We start from the raw sequence: 16,985 nt of genomic DNA on the forward strand, positions 1-16,985 counted from the left end.
TTCAAAGGCAATTAGGGATGGACAATGAATTCTGGCCAGCAAACCCATATCCCATGAAAGAATAAATGAAACAAAACATCAAACCTTTCCAGCACAGCACAGGTTCCATACAGAATAAAGCTCCCTTTATGCTGTTGCCATCAAACAATCCTGCAGCAGGTCAAGTAACATTGTGACAGTGTTCAATTCCCAATGCTGGGAGCAGGAATACTGGCTGATTTCTCAGCCCTTAAACCCACATACACTGAAGCAAATTGTAGAACCCTAACTGATGAGCAGCTGATATCAGTGAACAATATGGAGTGATAATGGGAACCTAGTCGACTTTCTCTTCACAATAGTGGAGTCTATTGTGGCTGCATTGATGCTGTGACTAAATATGGACAGATCGGGACTGAGGGATAAGGGGCTATGGTGATGGAATCTCATGCCTCCTCATAGCCTGGTCAGGACTCCTAATCCATTCTGCCAATGCTACAAGCATTGCTACTTTTTCTGTGTTCTGATACTCACCTTGCACTGGCAGGTGTAACAGGGGTCATCAGTAGCGAGGAGTTCACTTCCAACCAGGGCAGCAGTGCAGTTACTGAGTGGTTCTGTGATAATGATAAAAGGCCATCAATACCCCTTCCACAAACATTTATTTGCTCCACCACCAACGTACAGTAGCAGCTGTGTGTACAATCTACAAGATGCACTGCAGGTGCTCACCAAGGGTCCTTAGACAGCACCTTCCAAACTCACAATCGCTACCATCTAGAAGGGCAAGGATAGCACTTACCTGGGAATACTACCACATGGAGGTTCCCTTCCAAGTCAATCACCATCCTGACTTGGAAATATATCACTGTTCCTTCACTGTTCCTGGGTCAAATTCAAATTCCTGGAATTCCCTACTGTGAATATACCTATACCTCAGGGACAGCAACAGTTCAAGAAGGCAGCTCATCACCACCTTCTCAAGGCAAGTAAACAATAAATCCTGGCCTAGCCAGCAAAACCCACATCCTGTAAATGAATAAAAAAAAGTCCCATCCTCAATCACAAAATTTAATTGGTCTGTTTTGCAGACTTTGGTCTTTTGATGTCCACATATATTTACAAATTAAGATCCGTTCTGAACCTAGATACATTATCCATTAAATGGAAGGCAGCAAATGGCTTCTGATCCTGAAGCTTTGTGTATATTGCCTGATAGCTGGGTGTATCAGGGATTAGAAGGTGAACTAAGGCAATGAATAGTAGATAGGTTGTTTTGACCATTTAGCAACTTGAGAGATATCAGGCATGCCTCAGTGGCCTCGTGTGCCTGAGGGACATCATCACTTCATAGAATCCCTACACTGCAGAAGGAGGCTACCTGGCTCATTGAGTCGGCACCGACCACAATCCCACCCAAGCCTCATCCCCACAACTCCAGCCATTAACACTGCTAGACCCTGACATTAAGTGATGATTTACTATGGCCAATCAACCTAACTTACATGTGTTAAGACTGTGGGAAGAAACCGAAGCACCCAGAGGAAACTCACACAGGCACGGGGACAATGTGCAAACTCCACACAAACAGTTACCTGAGGCTAGAAATGAGCTTGGATCTCTGGTGCTGTGAGGCAGCAGTGCTAATCACAGTGCCACTGTGCTGCCCCTTCAAGCCACACTCCTGAGACTAAGGGATATTTAGGCTGAGGGAGTGCCGCACTGTCGGCAATGCATTACTGAGGGAGTGCCGCACTGTCGGCAATGCATTACTGAGGGAGTGCCGCACTGTCGGCAATGCATTACTGAGGGAGTGCCGCACTGTCGGCAGTGCATTACTGAGGGAGTGCCGCACTGTCGGCAATGCATTACTGAGGGAGTGCCACACTGTCGGCAGTGCATTACTGAGGGAGTGCCGCACTGTCGGCAATGCATTACTGAAGGAGTGCTGCACTGTCGGCAATGCATTACTGAGGGAGTGCCGCACTGTCGGCAATGCATTACTGAGGGAGTGCCGCACTGTCGGCAATGCATTACTGAAGGAGTGCCGCACTGTCGGCAATGCATTACTGAAGGAGTGCCGCACTGTCGGCAATGCATTACTGAAGGAGTGCCGCACTGTCAGAGATATAGTCTTGGGTGTTAAACTGAAGTCTGTCTGCTCTCACCTGGATATAAAGGATTGTACTGCTTTATTTTAATGAAGAGTCAGGGAGATTCTCCTGGTGTTGTACCAATACTTATGCTTGAGCAAAAATTGGCCACAGTGTTTCTTATATTGTAACAGCACTTTTAAAGTACTTCATTGGTTGTAGTATACTTTGGGATATTTTGAGGTGACAAAGGAGATTATATAAATGTAAATTTGTCTATGAATATTGAAGACCTTTCAAATAATTGGGTGAAATTATTGAACGATAGTCTAGCTGAGAGATATCTGCAATCCTTGTAGTATATATACCTGTGGCAGGAGGTCAATGATGGTAGAGTCAAGAGGAAAATCATAAACCATCCATTAGGTTAGGAAGAGACAGTCTTGGCAATGTACCTGATTAGTTTGATATGAGGGGGGGATGGAGGAGTTTATAATGGGGTAAGACAGTGGATGTGCTGGACTTGGATTCAATAGGGTATCTGACCCTTTGACACAATTCCTCTGGTATTGAAGGAAATGTGTAGCAGGCACTCACGGGCACAGCTGGGGCAGCAGTGACCTGATGTTGGGGCCAGAATTAGATTCCTTGGGCAATCCACCAGACTGGGACACTGATGCCGATAACAGCGAAGATGCTGTTCTCCATCCCCCATTACCTGCAGAGAGAGAGGATTTGTCGTTAGTAGAATTCACTCTGAGGGCTGGAGCAGTGGGCAGTGAAGCAGCGACAAAAAGGTGTAGGAACAGGGTTGTAGAAATACCCTGTGTAGCTATATCGGTTACCAGGTTACAGTCAGTGGTGACACTGAGTACGCCCAATTTATTTGTTTGGTGTAATGTTCTGGAGAAACTCACTGATCCACAAGACCTAGCAAGTAAAATTACTGAGTATCTACTTACATGTTTCTCTCTACAGACACAACAGGATTATCATACAGACTGTCCCCTTCCCTGGGGTCTCCATACCCCTCCACCCCCCAATCACAGACTACCCTCCCTGAGGTCACTGCACCCTCCCTTCTGTGCAGCCTCCCCCTCAATTACAGACCATCCTCCCCAGGACCTCTGTATGCAACTCTCACCACCCTCCTCCCCATCCCACCCAGGTCTCTGTACTCCACTCTGCTCCTCACTCCTCCTCAATCACAGGCCACCCTTCCCAGGGTCCCTGTACCCCACTATCAGTCACAGGCCACCCTCCCAGGGAACTTGTACTCCATTCTCAAAGACCACCCTCCCCACAGTTTCTGTAATATCCCAGGTCTCCAACTCCAAATCTGAGAAGACTGCAATCCAGCAGGACACTGTTCAGCACATCCTCCTGGTGCTAGAACATTCCATCTGTCAGAGATCTCTACAATATTAATCAACCTGATCTGTTATTGTCTCTGGCTCTTTATCATATTTCTAAATAGTCACACTCACTCTTTCCAATCGGCATTTATTCAACCTGTTACTTATTGAAAGGGATAATTTCTGGGTCTGGGTGATCTAACAGAGTGTCTCAGACTCTATTGGATCCTACATCTTTGGGGAGGGGTGTTCAAAGTTCAGATTATGAACTCAGGTTTACTTTTGTAACAAGACACATCTTACCTCACAGGTGCAGATCTCACAGGGGTCGTCGGTAGGCTGGAAACTCTCGCCTGGGCCATACACTCGGTTATTGTAAATACAGTCTGTGAGGCAGGGAAGCAAAATTAATGTTGGCTAGTATATATCACTGGCACCAATGGACCCGCATGGGACTGACACCAATGGATCCTGGACAGGACTGGCACCAATGGATAATGTACAGGATTGCCACTGATGAATACTGTATGGGAATGGCACAAATGCATACTGTGCGGGATTGTCACTAACAGACAATGGATGGGATTGGCATTAAGAGATACTGTGCAGGATTGTCACTAATGGATAATGTATGGGATTGGCACTAACAGATAATGTATGGGATTGGCACTAACAGATATGTACAGGATTAACCCTAACAAATGGTGGTGTTTGGATTTCAGGTGAGGCAGCTTCATCCTCAGCTCTGGGTCTGGCTCTGCAATCCACTAACTTGGAGGAGGCTGGGAGCTAACCTTGAACCCTCCTACTCCTTGTGTGGGCCTAAAGCACCAACTAAGATGGAGCACTTTCACATTGAATTTATCTTTCAAATCCTTTACAACGTGCAATCCAATTCAATACTTTAGATTAATAATGGAATCATTCAGTATTCAATGGTTTCATGTGGCAGTAAACGCTTTGCCAGGAGTTAGGCAGACTCACAGGAACCAAAATGCACCTAATGTCTGAGGCCAGGCATCAAGCCAAAGCTCACCTGGAGTCAGCAGTGTACCAGGTACAGGGTTCACCTGCAGCCAGCAGTGTCCCAGGTACAGGGTTCACCTGCAGCCAGCAGTGTCCCAGGTACAGGGTTCACCTGCAGCCAGCAGTGTCCCAGGTACAGGGTTCACCTGCAGCCAGCAGTGTCCCAGGTACAGAGCTCACCTACAGCCAGCACTATTCCAGGTACAGGGCTCACCTGCAGCCAGCAGTGTCCCAGGTACAGGGCTCACTTGGACAATAATGGGTACCTCTCTAACACAACTTACCTGCACAGAGAGGGCAGCATTCTCCAGATACACGGATCTGATTCACACATGGAGTGATGCAATGAATTTCAGCACAGGTTGTGACTCCATCCACACACATACATGTCATGCAGGGAATTGTGGGTGCAAACCAGGTCCCTCCTTCCTGGTATTCCTTCCCATTGTACATACAGCCTGATAGGGATAGTAAGGGAAGTTAGTAATCATTAAGAGGAGCATTTATGCTCAAATGTAACTGTATCCTGTACATTCAATCCCGTAGCATTGGTGTGGGAGGAATGGGTTTGAATTTATGGGGCATTGGCATCAGTATTGGGGTAGGTGGGACCTGTTCGGGCGGGATGGGGTTGGTCTGAACCGTGCTGGGACCAGAGTGCTGGCGAATAGAGTAAAGAGGACTGTAGACAGGGCTTTAAACTAATTGCGGGGGGGAGGGTGTGAGGGTAGGTGACATTATGGGGTCTAAAGTTGAGGAGAGGGTACAGGTAAGGGAAGAGGCTGAGGATGTCCCAATAATAAAGGGAGTAGGGGGCGTGAGTATGGTTGGTGGCGTTACGGCAAATAGGGTCCAGGTGAAGGCTGGGATGAAGGCACTTTATCTGAATGCACGAAGCATTCGGAATAAAGTGGATGAGCTGGTGGCGCAGATCAGCACAAATGGATATGATCTGGTGGCCATTACAGAGACGTGGCTGCAAGGTGACAGGGACTGGGAGCTGAATGTCCAGGGGTATCAAGTGTTTAGGAAGGATAGGCGGGAGGGAAAAGGGGGGCGCGTAGCTCTGCTGATTAAGGATAGCATCAGGGTGGTAGCAAGGGATGATATTGGAGCCAAGGACCAGAAAGCGGAATCGTTGTGGGTAGAGATTAGGAACAGCAAAGGGAGGAAGACGCTGGTGGGTGTCGTCTATAGGCCCCCGATTAATGATCTGGAGGTGGGGCGGGCTGTTAACGCACAAATAAGTGCGGCGTGCAGGAATGGGACGGCCGTAGTTATGGGGGATTTCAATCTACATATAGATTGGTCGATCCATGTTGGACGCAGTGGGCTCGAGGAGGAGTTCTTGGAATGCTGCCGGGATAGTTTCCTGGAACAGTGTGTGTTGGAGCCGACGAGGGAGCGAGCGATCTTGGATCTGGTGTTATGTAATGAGGTGGGTAGAATTAGGGACCTTGCGGTGAAGGATCCTCTTGGGGAGAGTGATCATTGTATGGTGGAGTTTCTGGTGCAGATGGAGAAGGAGAAAGTGGGTTCCCGGACGCGCGTCCTTTGTTTGAACAGAGGGGAGTACGGTAGGATGAGAGAAGAATTGGCGAATGTGGACTGGGGGAGCGCGTTGGAAGGTAGGTCTGCTGAGGAGCAGTGGAGGATCTTTAAGGAGATCTTTCTTGGTGCTCAGCGGAAATTTATTCCGATGGTCAATAAGGACAGTAGGAGGAGAGGTAATAAGCCGTGGATAACGAAGGAGGTGAAGGAAAGTGTTAAATTAAAAGCGGAGGCGTTTAGAGTAGCTAAGAGTAGTGGGCGAGAAGAGGATTGGGAGAGGTTTAAATGTCAACAAAAATTGACAAAGAAGTTGATAAAGAAGGGTAGGAGAAACTATGAAGCTGGGCTAGCGCTTAATATAAAAAAGGATAGCAAGAGTTTTTATAAATATATAAAAAGGAAGAGGCTGGCTAGGGTGAATGTTGGTCCCTTAGAGGATGAGAAGGGGGACTTAGTGGTAGGGGATGGGGATATGGCTGAGGTCCTGAATAACTTTTTTGCTTCTGTCTTCACGGAGGAGGACGTGAATAATTTGCCGGGTGTTAGAGATGGAAAGGTGGTAGGACTGGAGGGTCTTAATGACATTACTGTTACTAGAGAGGAGGTGCTCGACAGACTGGAGGGGCTGATTGTGGACAAGTCGCCAGGACTGGATGGAATGCATCCGAGGGTTCTGAAAGAAATGGCGGAGGTGATAGTGGATGCCTTGGTGGTTATTTTCCAGACGTCGCTGGATTCCGGGAAGTGCCGGAAGATTGGAAAGCAGCTAATGTTACGCCATTGTTTAAGAAGGGTGCCAGGCAAAAGGCAGGGCATTATAGACTGGTTAGTTTAATGTCTGTTGTAGGTAAAATGTTAGAATCCGTCATCAAGGAGGAAATAGCGAGGCATCTTGAAAGGAATTGCTTGATAGAGCAGATGCAGCACGGTTTCGTTAAAGGGAAGTCGTGTCTGACAAATTTACTGGAGTTCTATGAGGTTGTGTCTAGGGCGCTGGATAGAGGAGAGCCGGTGGATGTGGTCTTTCTTGATTTTCAGAAGGCGTTTGACAAGGTACCTCACAAGAGGTTATTGCAGAAGGTCAGGGGACATGGAGTTGGGGGTAGGGTGGTAGTGTGGATAGAGGATTGGTTGTCAAATAGGAGGCAGAGAGTAGGGGTCAATGGGTGCTATTCGGATTGGCGGATGGTGACTAGTGGAGTGCCCCAGGGGTCGGTGCTGGGGCCTCAGCTATTTACCATTTATATAGATGATCTGGAGGAGGGAACCGAGTGTAGGGTGTCGAAATTTGCTGATGACACCAAGATTGGTGGAACGGCAAATTGTGCGGAGGGTGTGGAGAGTCTACAGAAGGATCTAGATAGGCTGGGCGAATGGGCCAGGAAATGGCAAATGGAATTTAATGTTGGCAAGTGCGAGGTGGTCCACTTTGGTAGGAATCATGGTAGGAAGGATTATTACTTACGTGGAGAAAAACTGCAGCAGGCAATGGTGCAGAGGGACCTTGGGGTCCTTGTGCATGAGTCGCAAAAACCCAGCTTGCAGGTGCAGCAGGTGGTCAGGAAGGCGAATGGGATGCTGGCCTTCATAGCGAGGGGGATTGAATATAAAAGTAGGGAGGTCTTGCTGCGGCTGTATAGGGCATTGGTGAGGCCGCAGCTGGAGTACTGTGTGCAGTTTTGGGCGCCGTACTTACGCAAGGATATTTTGGCCTTGGAGGGAGTGCAGAGGAGGTTTACTAGGCTGATGCCAGAGTTGAGGGGGTTGAGCTATGAGGAGAGGCTGAATAAACTAGGCTTGTACTGGTTAGAGTTTAGAAGAATGAGGGGAGATCTCATTGAGACGTATAAGATGATGATTGGGATGGATAGGATAGAGGTGGAGAGACTCTTCCTGCTCAGAATGGATAGTAGGACTAGGGGACACAGCCTCAAGATAAAGTGGGGGCGGTTTAGAACTTAGTTGAGGAGGAACTTCTTCACTCAAAGGGTGGTGAATCTCTGGAATTCTCTGCCCGTTGAAGTGGTGGAGGCTACCTCGCTAAATATTTTTAAGACGCGGGTTGATGGGTTTTTGATAAGACAGGGGATTAAGGGTTATGGGGAGAGGGCGGGAATGTGGAACTGAGCCACGACAGATCAGCCATGATCTTATTGAATGGCGGGGCAGGCTCGAAGGGCTAGATGGCCTACTCCTGCTCCTATTTCTTATGTTCTTATCTACAAGAGATGTACCACATGCCTGATGCCTATACTTCACATGTCTCTGGTCACCCATCCCCCATCAGAGAAAGGCATCCTTAAATATTTTCCTTTCCAAGGATTTCTGTAATTGTTTTAAATGCTCCAACTGGAGGAATGAATCCCATGTTATAATGACCATTTGTGTGGACCAGTCCATACCCCACCTTCATGCCTCTAGTACGAACCCTGAGATTCTTCTAACCAGTAAAAATAATCAGTTGTATTTACCCCTCAAATTCTTTTCTCAATTTCACCATTTTATTAAATTCTCCAAGTGTTGGATTGATCTGAATTGGGGGTAGAGAACCACAGGGAGAAGGAGTTCTTACCTCGACACTGTGGACAGCAAGATCCTGCTTTCGTGACCTGTTGCTTACAGCTAAGTACTGGGCACTCAATGGGCAAACACAGCACATCGCCATCCTGTGACACAGCAATTAAAAATCACAACGTGAATTAAGCACTTGGCAGTCAAGCAAAAGACGGGCTGGAGGCTGTGGGTTCTTAAAGGAGTTGTTGGCTCCTGGGTAGAGGTCTGGCCTGAGATCAGATTCTCCAGCAGGTCACTGCTAAGAGCTAGGCCAGGGGCAAGATGCTGCTACAAGGGCCAGTTGCTAGCACTACTGGAGGACTACTGCCTCCATCAGCCTCCTACGACCATTCACAGGCCTGTCCTGGCTCAGTGGAAAGGATGGCAGGAAAATGGCTTAGAGATATAGATCCAGATTAATAAAAGCAACACTGCTGATGTGGTGTATATGGATTTTCAACAGGCATTGGATACGGTGCCACACAATTGACTTGTGAGTGCAATTCTACCTCATGGAATAAAAGGAAAAGTAGGCACTTAGATAAGAAATTGGCAAGAGGATATCAGAGGCCCCTTAGTGACTAGCAAGGGGAGAACTTCTAACAGTGGGGCTAATGTAGAAGGTCTGTAGAGTTCCCAGTCAGTAATTGTGAACTAAAACTGGCCCTTACATTGCATGAGCAGTCTCTGCAAGGATCCGGTTTGAATGATTCCCTGTTCCCATAGATATTCCCTTCAAAGTAACAGTCAAGACAAACCGGACAGCACAGGCCAGGAATCGGAACAGGATATTGACATGTGACCTTGCACTCTGGCTCCAAACAGGTCACCTCACCTTGCTGTAGATGAGAGAGAGAGACAAACAGAGACTGAGAAAGTGAGGCAGGGCGATAGAGATCAATGTGGTCATCAAAGAATGATAGCAATAATTGAGAGGCTTTAGCCTTGTTTCAACCTTCTAATTTCCACAGAACTATAGGATCCCGACAGTGCAGGAGGAGGTCACCTGGTCCATCAAGTCTGCACTGACTTTCCGAAAAAGCATCTTACCCAGGCCCTCCCCTCTGCCCCATCCCTGTAATCCCACCCATTTACCAGGGCTAATCCAACCAACTTACAAATCCTTGAATACCAAGGGGCAATTTACAATGACCAATCCACCTAACCTCCCCATCTTTGGATTGTGGGAGGAAACTGGAGCAGCCGGAGGAAACCCACACAGAAATGTGGGGAATGTGCAACCTCCAGACAATCACCCAAGACCGGAATTGAACTCGGGTCCCTGGCGCTGTGATGCAGCAGTGCTAACCACTGTGCCACCTGTGTCTTGTTTGCCCCTTCTTAACTGTGTAGAAATACATTAACAGTGAACAATGATATCGGTACTGACCCATCATCTCAACACAAGAAAGGATTACCACAGTCTAGGTCTTGTGCCGACTGCACACAAACACAATCCCACACATTCGCTGGGTTCTCACCTCCTCTTCTCACTGTCGTATCCCATCTCATGACTATGCCCAAATAATGGACCCACGTGGCTGAGAGGTGGGTGCAAATTATTCATGGAGAGCATTAATTAAAGTTGTGTTATTGTAGAAAACCCTTCACAACAACAGTGTAGGTTTAGCAGATTTGTAAAATTCCTTTTTAGCTGCTTCACTGCTGCCCCTCCCAGTGAATCAACAGCCAATCCTGAGCACCAGCCTCTTGGATTGATGTTTATTGGTTACTTACCGTACATACACATGTGTGGCAAGGGTTTACTGCTGAAACCCAATGTGAACCTCCTGCATACTGTTTGCCGTGATGGATACAGACTGTAGAAGGACAGAGAGAAAGTTAGAGACTAGAACATGACGCAGACATTATTGACAAAGGAGTTACACACATGTGCTGGACTGTGGACGTATTTACATCATTTAAGGATCCCAACGCCTACAAAAAGGACCCTAATAATTTAGTAAAAGGATAAACACCAGGGCAATAGAGCAGGGAGTCCCACTGCTAAATTGGTCAATTTTCCTTGTTTTACTTCTGAAACATGTGTGCAACACATCCCAATTCTCAGACAGTTTCTTCCTATCCTCTATAAGGGTGGCACATACCTGGGCACTCTGGGCAGCACTGCTTCGGTTTGGTAATGGGCTCCGAACAGGTTACCTGAGGACATATGACTTCCAAACACAACACATTCCCATCGAGGCAGCTGCAGCGTTTACATGGGTCAGATGGAGAGAAGAAGGTTTCTCGGTTTTTGTATTCCAGGCCCTCAAAGGAACAGCGATTGCATTCGGGACAACAGGCGGTGCTGATGACTGGGTGGGTGCACTTCTTGGAGCATGGCCTCTGCCAGCAGGTCACCACCTCAGCCTGAGGGGCACAACAGTATTGTGAATAATAAAGCAGAAACAGGGAGGCGATGGTCTAATGTTGCTATCACTAAACTATTGATCCATAAACTCAGCTAATGTTCTGGGGACCTGGGTTCAAATCCCACCACGGCAAATGGTGGAATTTGACTTCAATAAAAAAAAAATCTGGAATTAAGAATTGTTGATCGTCAGAAAAGCTCATCTGGTTCAGTAATGTCCTTTAGGGAAGGAAGTCTACTGTCCTTACCTGGTCTGGCTGAGACGTGACTCCAAAGTCACAGCAATATGTTTGATTCGCTACTGCCCTCTCTCTGAACAAGGGCAACTGGGGACGGGTAATAAATGCTAGCCAGCCAGTGACATCCATATCCCATAAATGAATAAAAAAACCTGGTTCTCATAGCCCCAGTAAACTCTTCACTGTCAATCATTTGACTTTTTCAATCCCCATCCTCTCTCAGCCCTGTACACTCTACCCATCAATCACCATGCTTGCACAGTTCTTATAACCTTTTCCTTATCAATTGATGCTTCGCACAGTTCCTATGTACTTTACCACAAGGATCAGTTCTTGGATTTCAGCTATTTGCAACTTATATCAATGACTTAGATGAAAGGACCAAATGAGAATGCCTAGGTTTGCTGGTGACACAAAGTAAGGTTGGAAAGTAAGTTGTAAGGAAGACATTAAGAGGTTACAGAGATATTGGGCATGAATGTGGCAGATGGGATACATTGTGAGAAGTGTGAAATTACCCCTGTAGGCAGGAAAATTTAAAAGCAGATTTATTTTTTAATAAGGTGAGAGACTGGCAAGTGTTGGCTTTCAAAGGGATTTGGTGGCCTTGTTAGTGAACCACAAAACATTAACATGCTGTTAAAGCAAGCAAATAGGAAGGCAAATAGTATACCAGCCTTCATAGTAAAGGGGTTTCACTTTAAGGGTAAGGAAGCCTTGCTGATTAGAATCTATGAGAGCAAACCAGGTATATACCTCGGAAGGCTGTACTCACCTCAGAAGAGTGCAACAAAGGTTCACTAGATTGACATGTAAAATTGACAGTTGTGAAGAGTCATAGCAACTCGAAAAGTTAACTCTGCTTCTCTCCTCACGGATGATGCTGAACCTGTATATTTCAGCACTTTCTGTTTCTATTTCAGATTTTCGGCATCTACAATATTTTAGTTTTGTCACAAGATTGATTCCTGGGATAAGAGGATTGGCCTATGAGGACAGATTAAGTTTATTTATTAGTGTTACAAGTAGGCTTAGATTAACGCTGCAAGTAAGTTACTGTGAAAATCCCCTAGTCGCCACATTCTGGCACCTGTTCGGGTACACTGAGGGAGAATTTAGCATGGCCAATGCACTTAATCAGCACGTCTTTTGGACTGTGGGAGGAGCCGGAGCACTCGGAGGAAACCCATGCAGACAGAGGGAGAACGCGCAGACTTGGCACAGATAGTGATCCAAGTCGGGAATCGAACCCGGGTCCCAGGTGCTGTGAGGTAGCATTGCTAATTGCAGTGCCGTTGTGCTGTACTACAAGTTTACTAGGCCTACATTCACTTGAGTTTAGAAGAATGAGAGGGATCCCAGTGAAACATATAAAATCCTTATGAGGCCTTGTCAGGGTAGATGCTGAAAGGCTTTTTTACCCTTGCTGAAAAGTTTAGAACAAGGATCATAATCACAGAATAAGAAATTAAGAATTTTAGGATTGAGATGAAGAGAATTTGTTTTCACTCAAAGGGTTGTAAATCTCTGGAATTCTTTACTCCAATAAGCTGTGGTTGTTCAGTTGATAAATATATTCATGGGTGAGATTGATAGACTTTTAGGCGCTAAGGGAATTGAGAAATTTGAGAGGCCAGAGTGAGAAATGTTCCACCATGATCTTATTCAATGAAGGGCTGAATAGCCTGCTCAAGTTCTTACCTCATGTTCATTGCCATTCTCCCCAGTCCATTTATACCCTACCCCTTCATGAACTCTCATCACCCCACGTGATCTCGTCCCCAGTTCCTCTGCATTTTACCCAATCAATCACCATTCTTCCACAGGCCATTCTGTTCAGGTAGAGTTGAAGGTGAGCGGAGTGAGTGGGGTTGAAGGTTGTTGGGCTGAGGGTGGGTTTTATGGATCGAGATGTGGTTTTGTAGGAATGGTGGTTTGTTGGGTTGATGGGTTTTCTCCTGTTTCTGACCATCCTGATATAGTTACTTACCAGGCATGTGCACTTTGAACACTTCTCGGATGGGGAGTTGAATGTGGCTCCGCTCTCATACACTCGTCCCAGGTAATTACAGGCCCCAGTACACTGCGGGCAGCATTCACCATGAGGGGTCACTGGATTCTGACATGTGACAGGCGGGCAGGACCCAGATTTGCAAGTAACTTTCCCATTCTGGAATAAAGCACCGGCACTGCCATTAAAATCCTCAAGATACAAAATGAGAAGCTGGAGATTGGAGTTCAATACAGAAGTACCAAAAGCAGCAATAACTATTCTGAGATCAGGAGATGCTTACTGATAACGCCCGATTCATCTACTCAAAATAGACCTAGAACAGTGCAGGTGAAGAGCAGAGGTCTTCGAGAAACTCATCTACAGGCAGTTCTATGAATGTTATTTGTTAATCAGCAAATCAGCAAATCTTTCCCACTTAGATAGACAAGGGCAGCAGACACATGGGAAATCCACTGCCTTCAAGGATCCCTACAAGTCACATATCATCCCTACTTGGAACCATCACTATCACTGGCTCAAAATCCTGGAATTCCTTTCCTGACCACATTGTGGGAGCATCTTCAGCACATAGTTGCTCTTTGAACCACTGCAGCCTCTGACACCCACAAACAAGATTAATTTTTAAAATATTACATCAACATCACACTCCATGAGCAACCTTTCATACTGAATTCAATATGACAAATAATCCTTTCACAGCAGAGGTGGCCCACTTGCTGTTCATTGTTACACTTAGATATACAGCCTGATTCATTGGGTGGGTGGTTGACTAACAATGCCTGATATCTGTGAACTGTAGTTACAGCAGTCTCTGGCAGTAGGACATTACTGAACTGTTCTTCCCTCCTGTTGCTCTCCTCTTATAGAAGTCATGTGCATGTTGACCAGAGGCAGAGTCACAGCTAGCTTCTATACTACGCATACTTTCCACATAGAACTCTAGTAGAATTGGGGTTTTCCTCTCATCTTGGTGTCCAAGATCACTGCCCCAGTGTTCCAAACTAGACGAGGAATACGTAGGAAGTCGTAAGGACTCATCTTCATTCAAATATCCCTGGGGGCAGCAACATTCTGGATGGGTTTCTACAGGACATTATTGAAAGACAAATATGAGGTCCCACCATTAGTACAAAGGCCAAGGTGACCAGCTTAAGGTCACTTCCAGAGGAATAGAATAGAAAAGCTTATGTTAAACTTGTATCAAATCATGATTATATCAAACTTGAAATACTGGGAACAATTCTGATCTCCATATAGCAGTAATGGAGAAAAGTATAAACAATGATGATACCAAAATTTAGAACTAATGCTAATTGGTTAAGACAGAACAAGCTGGGACTCTTTTCTCTAGAAAAGAGCTGACTTGAGAGGTCTTTAAAACTATGAAGGGTTTTATAATAATAAGATAAATGCAGAGAACATGTTTTCACTTGTGGACAGTCCAAAACTTGATGGCATAAATATAAGATGTCACGAATAAATCCAACAGGAAACTCAGGGAGAATTTTTTTTACCCTGAATATGGATCTTGCCAACACCGGGAGTGGTTGAGGTGAATATGCATTTTAAGGGGAAGCTAGATATGGTCATGTGGGAGAAAGTAATAAAACATTGATAGAGTGTGATTAAGTAAATGGCATGGGAAGAGGCTGACTTGGAGCATAAATACCAAAATAGTTAATAGAAAGTTAATGGCCTGTTTGTGTGTTGTAAATTCTACATAATGGTGCAGTCTTATCCGAGATCACTCAGGGCAATTCTCCTGTACTGCTGTGTGATTTCAATCTTTAGTTCAAAGCTTCACACAGCAACTATGCTGAATTTTCTCGCTGCCCTTTCCTCTGACCTGTTAAGTTTTAGATTAGGGTTTGTATTTAATCTCAGGAATGTTCAGGTTATTCATTCCCAAATGGGTTGAATAACTGAAATGCAGGAACCAGTAACATGTAGAGGGAGAAGTGACTGGGCAGACAGCCATGAATATAAAGACAAGTGTGATTTCAGTCCTGCCCCATGCCGCCCATCCCTGTTACACAGTCTGATTTAATTCAATCTACAACCTACATGTACCCAATGCATTAGGAGTTTGGAGTTCAAATCTCAAGAGCAAGTTATGAACATCAAAGTAACTTATAGGTTTGTGCCAGAAATAATCACCAGAAAAAGCACTGACTGTAGTAAAAACAAAATGGTTTACCAGCGTCCTTCGAAGAAGGGAAGCGGTGACCCTCGCAGTCTATTCTACTCATGACTCCCGTTCCCTTTAGGCTGCACAATTGGGAATCTGCCGTGAAGGAGGCAGACAGGCCACCCCACAAGCAACATTCCCTTTAAGATGTGCAGCTATGTGTCACTCTCAAAAGGGCTCTGCAGTGTAGTAAGCCAGTCACGTAGAGCAAACAGAAGTTAAAGGAAACATTGCTCCAGTCCCAAGAAATGTTGCCAGTTTTCCAATGTACTCTGTATTTTGTTGCAGTTTGACTGACCCAGTACACACATGAAGCTGATCAGAATTCTCCTACTCATCTCCCAACTGGACAAACAAAACATATTGTGGATAGATGGGACCCACTAACTGGACTCACATACTGATAACACCCCTTTCCTTACCTGACAGGTGCAGTGGTTACATTTGTCACTTGGGTCTGGGAACCTTTCACCATTCTTATAATCTCTCTCTTTGTACCGACATCCGTCACATAGTGGGCAGCCACAGAGATTGATCATCGGGTGGGGACAGAGCACTTTGCTACACCGTTTGGTGTCACAGATCACTTGTCCCTTCTAAAATAGGAGAAAGAAATTAAATATTATTGTTCCAGTTCCTACCTATCATAATCCCACTTGTGAACACAACAACCCCCTATACTTGGTGATCGCTAAACCACCATTGCACAGAGTGTGATAAATGACAGGAACAAACAGAAAAACACACTGGCTGTTATTTTAATAAATTCGTTCTTTTATGGGATGTGGGCATCGCTGGCAAGCACTTGTTGCCCATCCCTAACTGCCCTTGAGATGACTGGCTTGCCACACCATTTCAAAGGGCAGTTGAGAATCAATCACTTTGCTGAGGATCTGGAGTCACATGTAGGCCAGACCAGGTAAGGGCAGCAGATTTCCTTCCCTAAAGGATATTAATGAATTGGATGGATTTTTACAACAATCAAAGATAGTATCCAAGTCACCATTCAACTTCCAATTCAGACTTTACGAATTCAATTTAAATTCCATCAGCTGCCATGGTAGGATTTGAACCCATATACCCAGAACATTAGCCTGGGCCTCTAGATTATTAGTCCAGCGATGATACCACTACACCACCACCTCCACTATCTCCCCTGTGAGGAGAGGGATCAGCTAATTGCATTCATCCACTTGCTGTCCCTGCTTTTGACAGTGCAGCACTCTCTCAGTCCTGTGCCTCTGACAGCGCAGCACTCTCTCAGACCTGTGACTGACAGCACAGCACTCTCTCAGTCCTGTGCCTTTGACAATGCAGCACTCTCTCAGCCTTGTGCCTCTGACAGTGCAGCACTCTCTCAATCCTGTGCTTCTGACAGCACAGCACTCTCTCAGCCCTGTGCCTCTGATAGCACAGCACTCTCAGTCCTTTGCCTCTGACAGCACAGCACTCTTCTCAGCCTTCTGCCTCTGACAGTGCAACACCCCCTCAGTCGTATGCCTCTGAAAGCACAGCACTCTCTCAGCCCTGTGCCCTTGACAGCGCAGCACTCTTTCAGTCCTGTGCTTCTGACATAGCAGTGCCCCCTTAGTACTGTATGCAGACAATGCAGT

The 16,985-nt window shown here is 45.9% G+C and overlaps 2 protein-coding genes across 7 annotated transcripts in view; one reads left to right on the forward strand and one right to left on the reverse strand.

Moving 5' to 3' along the window:
• endou2 (endonuclease, polyU-specific 2) overlaps positions 1 to 16,985 on the forward strand; it is a 200,289-nt gene that overhangs the window by 19,914 nt on the left and 163,390 nt on the right. The gene's annotated exons all lie outside the window — the stretch shown is intronic.
• Positions 1 to 16,985, reverse strand: part of kcp (kielin cysteine rich BMP regulator) — a 196,424-nt gene that overhangs the window by 16,249 nt on the left and 163,190 nt on the right. For 4 of the 6 annotated variants that reach the window (XM_080207535.1, XM_080207532.1, XM_080207531.1 and 1 more), the window contains 10 exons: positions 15,795 to 15,968; positions 13,161 to 13,340; positions 10,666 to 10,930; positions 10,295 to 10,377; positions 9,229 to 9,396; positions 8,577 to 8,670; positions 4,738 to 4,911; positions 3,731 to 3,813; positions 2,670 to 2,790; positions 514 to 596 (listed from right to left, as the gene is read on the reverse strand). In XM_080207535.1, the coding sequence (XP_080063661.1) occupies positions 514 to 596; positions 2,670 to 2,790; positions 3,731 to 3,813; positions 4,738 to 4,911; positions 8,577 to 8,670; positions 9,229 to 9,396; positions 10,295 to 10,377; positions 10,666 to 10,930; positions 13,161 to 13,340; positions 15,795 to 15,968 (1,425 nt within the window). The remainder of the gene's footprint in view (positions 1 to 513; positions 597 to 2,669; positions 2,791 to 3,730; positions 3,814 to 4,737; positions 4,912 to 8,576; positions 8,671 to 9,228; positions 9,397 to 10,294; positions 10,378 to 10,665; positions 10,931 to 13,160; positions 13,341 to 15,794; positions 15,969 to 16,985) is intronic. The other 2 variants (XM_080207534.1, XM_080207533.1) reach the window with 2 other exon arrangements.

This window comes from Carcharhinus amblyrhynchos, chromosome 19 (genome assembly GCF_965287045.1).
Source record: "Carcharhinus amblyrhynchos chromosome 19, sCarAmb.v2.hapA, whole genome shotgun sequence".
In the NCBI taxonomy this organism is placed as follows: Eukaryota; Metazoa; Chordata; class Chondrichthyes; order Carcharhiniformes; family Carcharhinidae; genus Carcharhinus; species Carcharhinus amblyrhynchos.